At 42.1% G+C, this 10,733-nt stretch overlaps 1 protein-coding gene across 5 annotated transcripts in view; it reads right to left on the bottom strand.

Annotated features, from left to right (window-relative positions):
• Positions 1 to 6,863: 6,863 nt before the first annotated feature.
• Positions 6,864 to 10,733, bottom strand: part of IRAK4 (interleukin 1 receptor associated kinase 4) — a 30,693-nt gene continuing 26,823 nt past the window's right edge. For all 5 annotated transcript variants that reach the window (XM_039911235.1, XM_029058032.2, XM_029058033.2 and 2 more), the window contains one exon: positions 6,864 to 8,554. In XM_039911235.1, the coding sequence (XP_039767169.1) occupies positions 8,519 to 8,554 (36 nt within the window). In that variant the 3' untranslated portion in view covers positions 6,864 to 8,518. The remainder of the gene's footprint in view (positions 8,555 to 10,733) is intronic.

The raw sequence follows: 10,733 nt of genomic DNA, 5'->3' as shown, positions 1-10,733 counted from the left end.
TGCCTGACGCATAGTAAATGCTTAAATAACAAAATTAGATCATCAGTTTGGATTCAGTCCCTGTCCAAACTGAGGCTCACAGTTTAAGAAGGAGGGAGAGAACAGAACAGTAAAAATAGCCTAGATATTAGTATCTGTAGATGAGGTAAAGGAATCAATCTGTGTTTTATTAAGGAATTGAAGGGTTAATTTGTAATGTTGCTTATAGTGAGGTGCAAAGAGGGCTTATCATAATTGTGGACATGTTTAAAAGGTCTAGTTTATTAGAAAAATGCAGGGATCAAAGATGGAAAAGTGAGGAAAAACCTCCTTTTCCAAAGATAGCACAAAGGAGACAGTAATGGGTATTTTACAGCCGGTAATTCAAAAGTTAGTTTGCAAACCTCTATAAAACTGCAGTCCTTTATAGCTGCAAGTAAAACAGGTTTTCACGAAGTATAAGCACAGTACAGTCTTTTAAAGGACATCCATTTTCAAATTGGAAGTTCCTTGAACTACTATATTTCAAAGATTTCAGTAAAGATTTAGAATTTATAAATTCTCAGTTCAAGCTATATCAATCATTGAAGTTAGAGTTCTGCTCAGAGATAGTATTGCCACCTTTTCTTCTCTACATCTCCAAATGTTTTTAATCGATTAGTGGTATTTATAGAATGCTTACTGTGTGCCGTACTAAGCGCTTGGGAGAGTACCATACAACAGAGTCAGTAGACATGTTCCCTGCCCACAAAGAGCCTAAAGGACCTTAAAATTCTATTCTTTTCTCCAAGAGTAATAGTTTATTTTCCAGTCATGTACCAATATTTACCTTGATCTATGAGAAAACAGTGTCAAAACTGGCCATTGCCTCAGCAAAAGGTCCCTCAGTACTGGCAAGCCCCTCGCCTGGCTCAGGTGACAGAGGTCAAGCAGGGTGGCCTAATGGAAAGAGCACAAGCCTATCCTTCCAAGAGCTTAGTACGGTGCTTTGCACACGGTAAGTGCCCAATAAATACGATTGAATGAGTCAGAGGACCTGGGTTCTAGTTCCGGCCACTTGGCTGACGTGTGACCTTGGTCAAGTCGCTTCACTGCTATGCCTCAGTTCCCTCATCTATAAAATTGGGGATTCAATGCCTGTTCTCTCTCTCTCTCATTTAGACTGGAAGCCTCACGTGGGACCTGATTATCTTGGATCTACCCCAGCGCTTAGTACAGTGCTCGGCACATAGTAAGCACTTAACAAATGCCACAACTGTTATTAGTGGGGGTTGATCATTTCTAGGATACTTCCCACACTTCCTTTTTAGGGGCCCTGCTGCCAACTCGGGTCACCTGTTCTTTTCCCTCTCCATCCCTGCCTTCGCTTAGGTAGCAAACGCTGGGAGCAAAGAGGACAGGCAGTCAACAGTGAAAACTATAGAGAAGAAGCAATGAGGAGTTGGTAAAATGTGCTGGGTTTGGAGGAGTGAAGCAGACACTTCCAAATAGGCGACTGCAGCTATATCATAAAGCACAGTTCTTGCACCCCACAGCAGGTGTGATTATGTGGTTCTTGGAGGAAAGTACCTTATGCTGTGTGGTTAGGGCCCCTCTTTGTCGGCCTTGACAGAGGAAATCTGTCAAAGAGCCAGGTCTTTCTCTAAAACAGCATGTTTAACTTGCTCACGGTTCATCGAAGGACTGGACCCCTTCAGAGTTCAGGAACTATTAAGATAAATTCGAGAGCAGAGTCTTTTTAAAGGCCTACAAATGTCCAGCCCTACGCCCACAGTTGAGCACATCTGTTGTTTCATTTACACTAGTACTCTGAAGCAAGCGCCAAGTTATTGAAATTCCCGTATTCAAGGGCTATGACTGTGATTCTGGTGCTAGAGAAACCTTTGTGCAAAAAATAGGAAATGGGGTGGAAGATATTGGGAAATTAAGAATGTGTATCTAAAAAAATTTGGCGACATAAGTTCCGATCATTTGTCGAGGTGACTGGTGTACAGTAAAGAACCTTTTGAAGCATTTTTATATCGACAATATGAATTTTTTATTCAATTTTAAAATGACATGCAGACGGATAACTTCCGAGGTGAGAATTCTCCAATCTTAGGAATCTCTCCAAATGGGAAAAAAAATAATTGAATTGCCTGACATTTGCTGAAAGACAATCTTGTATATCCTTTGAGATAATGTAACCATTTAATTGTTATTGTCTCGTACCCGTTGTGAGCAATGAACTCGGAAAAAGCTGTAGTGTTAAATGGAATTTCTGCTTTGTAAGTAAGGCCTTTGAATTTTCTGTTGGGATTAAAAGAGATTAGTGACCTGAATTTAATTAAGAAGTTGTGTTATTTTCCTAATCACCAGGTTTAATAATAATAATTGTGGTATTTAAGGGCTTTGGTATAGGCTAAGTGCTGGGGTGGCTAGAATATAGTCAGATCAGAAACAGTCCCTGTCCCACCCGGGGCTCAGTCTGAGAGGGAAAGCAGTGCATGGATTTTTTAAGAACAGTAATTTAAAAATTCTTAGCATCTGATCACAAGCCTGTGTCCCAAACTGATTTACTCAAGAAGATTTGAATTAACTGCAAAATACCTAATGTATAAGTTGCACGAAAGTATAGAAATTACATACCTGATCTACAAGTTCAAATGAAAGGAAGAAATTTGCATCTGCTCCAAAATAAGTGATATAAAATGTAATTACAATTGTAGTTTAAACTCCTTTTTGGTAATACTTTAGGATGGAAGCGTGAAAGCAGTAAAATTAGTATTTATTGAGCCCCTGTGTGATGTAATGCAATATGCTAAGCCTTTGGATATGTTCCCTATCCCCAAGGAGCTTAGAGTCTGGAAGTTTGTATATGTAACGGATTTGGTGTGCAGCATTTAGGGGGAAGCTTGATGTTTTGAACTATTCTACCTATTTTCAAAGAACTCCATAGTTTTGAAATCGTCTTTTGAGCTTTCAAACTATTAGATTTAGCAATATGAGTGGTATTTGCTGCAGGATGAGCGTAGGAGGATCACTAAACGTCGATAAAGAGAAAATGGAAAATTGAGGGCAAGACTTTGTGTGAAGTGGGTTTGTCCTTTCACTGCACACACAAAATACTTCAAGTGTGGTGATAGACCGAGTTGTAAAGTGTTTATAAATTTGACAAGCCTTACATTATTTTTTGGGTGTATTTCCCTTTGAAGTTTATATCTGGAATACTTAAAACACTGCTCTTTCAGGGTGACGTACAGTAAGGTAAATGATGATAAATTTAAGGCCAGAGGAAGTAACCCGATTGGGAAATGGGGATCTGTAATGGAAGCATTGATGATACCGCATCTTGAATATTTCTTGGTGATACTACAATACTTCCATGTGTTTTTCCAATTAATTTATGATCTCTTCAAAATCATTTGGTACGAACTTTCTGCCATGTCGATTTCTACCAATCCTAAATAAAACCTTTCTAATTACTCTGTCGTCTTGCCATCTGTTCTGGATGTACCATTAGAATAGAGGCTCACTCTCTGAGTGTCAGAAAAACCTCACTTGAGCATTATGTATTCCCCGCAGGTATAAAAAAGTATGGGGGGGGGGGGGGAAGAGGGCAATAGAGCCTTGTTTTCCTTGGATGTCTTCTATAGATCAGTAGTATTTACTGAGCACACTGTAGTGAGTGCTTGGGAGAGTACAATGCAGTAGATGTTGGAGATGAGCCTTGCCCTCCAGGACCTTAGAATTTAATGAAGGAAATGAAGGGAAACGTATTAAGGTAAAGTACAGCTAGGGGAAGTAGCATGGGAACTGGGGGTGGGGCGAGTATCAAAGTACACAGCTGACACAGAGGAGAAAGAGAAATAGGGGAAATAAAGGACTTGGGGATGGCCTCTTAGAGGAAACATGTTTTAGTAAGACTTTGGAGATGAGGAATGCAGTCATCTCTCAGATGTGAAGCGGGAGGAAGTTCAACTGGAAGGAGGATGTGAGCAAGAGCTCAGTGGTGAGAGGAGACTGAGGTTCAGTAAGTCGGTTGTGGTTAGAGGAGCAAAGTGTGAAGTGAGGGCTGGATTGAAGTAGGAAATGTGAGATTAGGTAGGAGCTTAATCCAAAAGAGCTTCTGTTTGATGCAGCAAGGGTAGGCAACCTCTAGAATTTTTTGAGAAGTGGGGAGATGTGCAGAACTTTCTTTTTTTTTTTTTAGTGATCCAGGCAGCAGGGTGAGGTATGGACTGCAGTGGGAAGAGACTGGAGGCAAGCAGGTCGATGAGGAGACTGATGCAGTCGTTGAAACAGGATATGATAAGTGCTTGGAATAGAGCGATAGCAGTTTGGGAGAGGAGGAGGCAGATTCTAGAGGTGTGAATGTAGAATCGTCAGGATTTGGTGACAAGCTGGCTTCGGGAGTCAAATGGAAGAGGAATTGAGAATAATGCCAAGAGCACTATATTAAGCACTTGAGAGAGTACGATACAATAGAGTTAGCCGATTTGTTCCCTGCCCACGAACGGCTTATGGTCTAGAGTGGGGAGACAGACATCCAAATATGTTACTATTAAATGCTCAAAGTACCCATGAGTGATATTGAGGGGAGAGTTGGGGAAATGAGGGCCTAGTCCAGGAAGGCCTCTTGGAGATGTAATTTTGATAAAGTTTTGAAGGTGAAGAGAGTGGTGGTCTGTCATATATGAAGGAAGAGGGAATTCTAGGCCAGAGGAAGTACATGGGCAAGGGGTTGGCAGTGAGATCGATGCGATCAAGGTACAGTGAATAGCTTTCTGTTAATAATTGTGGTATTGGTTAAGTGCTTACTATGTGCCAAGTACTGGGCCGAGCCCTGGGTGAGATAAAGATAATCGAGTCCCACATAGGGTTCACAGTCTAAGTAGGAGAGAGAATCGGTATTGAATTCCCACTTTGCAGATCAGGGAAGTGAGGCACAAGAAAGTTAAGTGACTTGCCCAAGGTCACACAGCGGACTAATGGCAAAGTCGGCTCCTCTGACTCCCAAGCCTGAGGTCTCTCCACTAGGCCATGCTGCTTAGAGGAGCAAAGCGTGTGGGCTGGGTTGTAGTAAGAAATCAGTAAGGTAAAGTAGGAGAGGGTGAGCCGATCGAATCCTTTAAGGCCAGTGATAAAGAGTTTCTCTTGGAGGTGGATGGACAATCACTGGAAATTCTTGGATTTGGCAAGGAGGCCAATGGTGACCTTTGAGAGGGCAAGTTCCATGGAGCGAAGGGGGTAAGAAATCAGGTTGGATAGAAATCAAGGGGAGAATTGGAGGAGAGGAAATGGAGGCAGTGGTGTTAATTCATTCAATAAGTTTGGAGAGAAACGGTAGAAGGAAGATGGGCAAAAACTGGCAGGAACTGGGGGTGGGTCACTGGAGAATTTTTCTAGAAGAGGGGATTTTGAAAGCTGTGGGGGGGAAGCCAGTGGAAAGTGAATGGTGGATGATCATCTGAGTAGAAAGAAGGGAGGGGGCAAATATTTAATATGCAAAGGGATGGGATTGGAGGCTCAGGTGGAGCAGGTAGATTTCTGAGAGGAAGCGAGAGGTTCACTTCTTTGGGCCTCAGTTACCTCATCTATAAAATGGGGATGAAGACTGTAAGCCCCACGTGGGACAACCTGGTCACCTTGTATCCTCCCAGGGCTTAGAACAGTGCTTTGCACATAGTAAGCGCTTAACAAATGCCAACACTATTATTATTATTATTATTCTCGGGGCCTCAGTGACCTCATCTGGAAAATGGGGATGAAGACTGGGAGCCCCATGGGGGACAGTCTCATCGCCTTATATCCCCCTCAGCGCTTAGAACAGTGCTCTGCGCATAGTAAGCAGTTAACAAATCCAACACTATTATTATTCTCGGGCCTCAGTGACCTCAGCTGAAAATGGGGACGAAGACTGGGAGCCCTACAGGGGACAACTTCATCGCCTTGTATCCTCCTCAGGACTCAGAACAGTGCTTGGCACCTAGTAAGCACTTAAACACCAACATTATGTTCACGCATTCAGTCAGAGCATTTATTGAGCGCTTCCTGCGGGCAGAGGACTGGACTAAGCGCTGAGGAAGGAGTGGGGCTCAATGGAAAGAGCGCGAGCTTGGGAGTCAGAGGTCATGGGTTCTAATCCCGGCTCTGCCCCTCGTCAGCTATGTGACTTTGGGCAAGTCACTTCACTTCTCTGTGCTTGTTACCTCATCTGTAAAATGGAGATTAAAACTGTGAGCCCCGCATGGGACAACCTGATTACCTTGTATCTACCCCGGCGCTTAGAACAGTACATAGTAAGCGCTTAATACCAACATTATTATTATTATTACTGATGGGAAAGATGGGAGAGTCAAAGAAGGGGCAGGAGGAGGGAGGGACTGAGAGGAGCACGTGAGACTTCAGGGAGATCATGGCCAGTGGCCTCAGTTTTATCAAAGTATACAGTTAGATAACTGAGGGCAAAGAATGGTGGCAGGGGAACAGGAGAAGAGGGGGTTTGAGGCACTAAGTGCTTAATATCACCATAACTCTTAAATAAAAATCAAAAGTAACTTCTTCCTCATCTCCTTCCTTTGAGGAATTTTCTTAATATACTCCCTCCCAATCCCCTACTCTAGAACTCACTAAAGGGCCATCATCCTATCACTTCAGCAAACACCAGTCTGAACAAACTTTCTTCACCTGTACGATTTTACATATGAAATTTTCCTAATCTGTTGTTAGGTCCCAAGTAACAACTTCCTACTCATCAACAGGATTTCTTGAACCTGACTGTCTACAGAGCAACCAGCTGCATTTATTAAGTGCTTACTGTGTGGAAAAAATTGTGTTAAGCTCTTGGGAGAGTACACCATAAACAGAGTTGGTAAACACATTTCCCGCACCCAACAGGCTTATTATCTTGTAATTGGTCCTGGCGAAAATTTGACATCAACAGAGCACTATATTGATCCCTTGGAAATACACAACAAAGAGACAAGGTTCTTGCTCATAATATCTTTCTTCCGAACAGCTCATGGCAGTTCTTTGAGATTCTCAAAGAGCCATTTCTTAAAACATTTTATAGGCCAAAGACGTCACTATAGAAATGTTAACAAGTTTTAAATAAATTATATTTATTAAGGCATCAAAGCATGGGAAAGTAATCCACTTTATCACTGTACCTTCCAGATTTGTCTATTTCCTGCCCAGTTCTGTAGTATCTTGTGGGTGGTGACTAATTTTTTTTGATCCTAAATTACACAAGCAACCAGTTGTTTTAGTCTTAATTTTTAAATTCTTGGTTTACGAGCGAATACTTTATGGTACAATAAAATACCTTCAGCACTGTTTTCGGCATGATTTTAAGCAATAGTTTTGCTATTTAACACCCTTAACTATTTTCATAGGTTACAGACTGTATAAAACATTACATTAAGACATTAAAATTTACTACAAAACATAATTCAAATTGCAGTGATTCAGAGGTGAATTCAATTATGCTCCTTGTTCCTCCTCCTTTGAGGGACAAGGTTAAGACTACCAGGGATAATCCATTATTCCTGCTCTGCAGCTCCTTCGGTAGCACAGTTAACTAATTGATCATTATTGCTGGTAAAGCTAAAAGTAATTATATGCACAGCTGAAGTAGCACCATTTAAATGAGAATGCACAGATAACTTTGTTGATCCAATTGCATTTTTCCTCTATTCTGGGGACTTAAAAATATATATATTTCCTTTCTCTCCACTGAATCACATTATATGTCAAACAAATTTATATTACTAGACCCCCAGGCATGTAAATTAAAGAAGCATCTACCCAAACAGTTTCATACAAACTACAGTTTGTAGTTTGTATAAAATGATTCGGGAAACGTATGATTTAGAGGAAGCAATCCTGTTTATTTTACTCTTGCTCTTCTAACTGAACGTGTTTCAGCACTGACCCCATTCTAGTTAGGCTTTTCTAGATTTCTGTTTTTCATGTCCGCCTCCACGTTCTCCAACCTGATACCCCTCTGTGACCCCCCAAATGGTGGCGTTGGTCCTTCAAACTTGTTTTCCCAACAGCCAGAGCACATGTTAATAGGGCTGCTTACATGTTTTCCCTTCCTTGTTCCTCTTCCTTCAGCTGGCTCATTGCCATTTTAAAATTATGGGAAATCACTTGACTTGAAGAAAATATATCTGTACTCTGTTAAACACCCGCTTTTAATAAAAACCTAAACGGTGTGGCTGAGAAATGGCGTAGGAACAAATGTAGCACATCAAGATCCAGGGGAGAGGAATAAGGAGAAGGAAATCTCATTCTAGTGGATAAATAAAAAAGCAGGGTCTTTAGAAAATGGCATGATCCTAAATGTCAATACAAAAGAACAAAGCAAAATGACATTTTTATCTTTACAAATATACACATAAGGCACTCTTAGTAACTTAGGCTAGTTAAACAAGATTTAGAAAAAATTGAAAACTCAGTTGGCTTTGAGGGAAGTAATACAGGTCGTTGGGTGTTTTTTTTCCATTTTGTCCATCTTCAAGGTTAGCCTCAAAATGGACGAATCAAAAGGACATCAGCAAGTGGTCATCTCTTGTAGGAGCTGTTGGACCTGCCAAAAAATAAGTCAAATCCAATGTAAAATAGTCAATATTTACAAAGCATCTGAATGTGAAGGTGCTGTTCTAGGTGCTTGAGTGAATACAACAGAAATAAAATACACTCTCTCTATCCTAAAGGATTTTATAATCTCATGGAAAAAGATATTAAAAAATCAGTGAGAGCAGGAGGAAGAACAAAGATAAATAGTAGTGCAAATATGTCAGGCTGAACTATCCAACCCTGCTGGGGAACGCCAAAACAGCACAAGTGGGAGAGACCAACACTAAAAAAAAAACCAAAGCGCTTATTTCTATTAACGTCTGTCTCCCCCTCTAGACTCATTGTGGGCAAGGAATGCACCTGCTCTATTGTACTCTATTGTACAATGCTCTGCACAGAGTGCTCAATAAATACAATTGACAGACTGAAAGGGCAGGAGACAGCCGGGTTTTAGTCCCTGCCCTGTCCCTGTTGTGTGACTTGGACAACTCCCAAATCCACCGGGAATCCTTGGGCCTTCCCACTGCCATTCCCAAGCTCTTGTCCCCACCTCCTTGACTGTCAGCTAGTTGTGGGCAGGGGATATCACTGTTCATTGCTTTATTGTACTTTCTCACGGGCTTAGTATAGCACCCTGCACATAGTAAGGGCTCAATAAATACAATTGAATGAACTGAATGAATAAATGTCCCACGCCTGCTCGACTGGGGGACTTAAGCTGCAGCAGCCGCCCCCGTGGCTGCCCGTGCGGCCCCGGGAATCTCGCTGTCTTTCCGCTATGACACTCAGGGTCCCAGCTGTCATCCCCTACTGAAGAACCCCACCATTGCTTGATTGACGGCATCCCCGGGTTTCCGCACCACCTCCCCTCGGCGTCACCAGAGACCCTTCGTCCCAACCTGTCTCTCACTACCCCCGGGGGAAAGAGAACAAGAGACATTGCCTGGTGCCACCATCACAATATTGGAGAAGATGGCAGTGGCTAATGCTGGAGTGGTCACTGTATCTCCAGTTGTAACTGTGGACTCCAAGTCAAGAGGAGCTGGAAATTCTGTTACACTCATTCATTCAGACATATTTATTGAGCACTTACTGTGTGCAGAGCACTGTACGAGCACCTGGGAGAGTACAACAATAAAGAGATACACTCCCTGCCCAGGACAGCTTCCGGTACTGCCGCAGGTTTGCTGTGTGACTTTGGGCAAAGTCGGGGCCTCGGTTACCTCATCTGTAAAATGGGGATTACGACTGTGAGCCCCACATGGGACAACCTGATTCCCTTGTACCTACCCCAGTGCTTAGAACAGTGCTTGACACGGAGTAAGCGCTTAACAAATACCATTATTATTATTAACAGGTACCACAATTATTATTATTGGCCATAGTATCCTTCTGATCTTTGTTTTTATTTTTGGCATCTTTCGATGTCTTCATGTTGTTATAGTGTTTAGTTTAATCACTGCTTGTGTCACCAGTCTCCTTTCCTCCTATTTCCTCCCTTCAAAGCCCTACTGAGAGCTCACCTCCTCCAGGAGGCCTTCCCAGACTGATTCCCCCTTTTCCTCTGCTCCTCCTCCCCTCCCCATCGCCCAACTCCTTCCCTCTGCTCTATCCCCTTCCCCGCCCCATGGCACTGGGGCATATTTGTATATATTATTTTTTTATTTTATTAATGATATGGATATTCAATTCTATGTATCTATTTTGGTGGTACTGATGCCTATCTACTTGTTCTGCTTTGTCGTCTGTCTCCCCCTTCTAGACTGTGAGCCCGTTGTTGGGTAGGGATTGTCTCTATCTGTTGCCGGATGTACTTTCTAAGTGCTTAGTACAGTGCTCTGCACACAGTAAATGCTGAATACGACTGACTGAATGAATTAATTTGAACAGCGTGAGCTAGGAACCCTAATTCCCACATCCATATTCTTTCCCAGTGCTTAGTTCAGTGCTCTGTACACCGTAAGTACTTAATGAAGACTCTTGCTACTATTGCTTTCTGGGCCCCCCTTCCTCATCCGTAAAATAGGGATAAAGACCAGTCACACATCTGTAGGGATAAAAGGTATAAAATAAGGAGAAATAGGGATTTAAAAACAGTCATACAGCTGTAAAAACCAGGGACAAAATAGATTTTGAACCTTCTAGATTATAAGCTTGTTATGGGGAGGGAACATGTCTACCAACTATTA

This window comes from Ornithorhynchus anatinus, chromosome 2 (assembly GCF_004115215.2).
Source record: "Ornithorhynchus anatinus isolate Pmale09 chromosome 2, mOrnAna1.pri.v4, whole genome shotgun sequence".
NCBI classification, from domain to species: domain Eukaryota; kingdom Metazoa; phylum Chordata; class Mammalia; order Monotremata; family Ornithorhynchidae; genus Ornithorhynchus; species Ornithorhynchus anatinus.
This window is presented reverse-complemented; position numbering and strand designations above follow the sequence as displayed.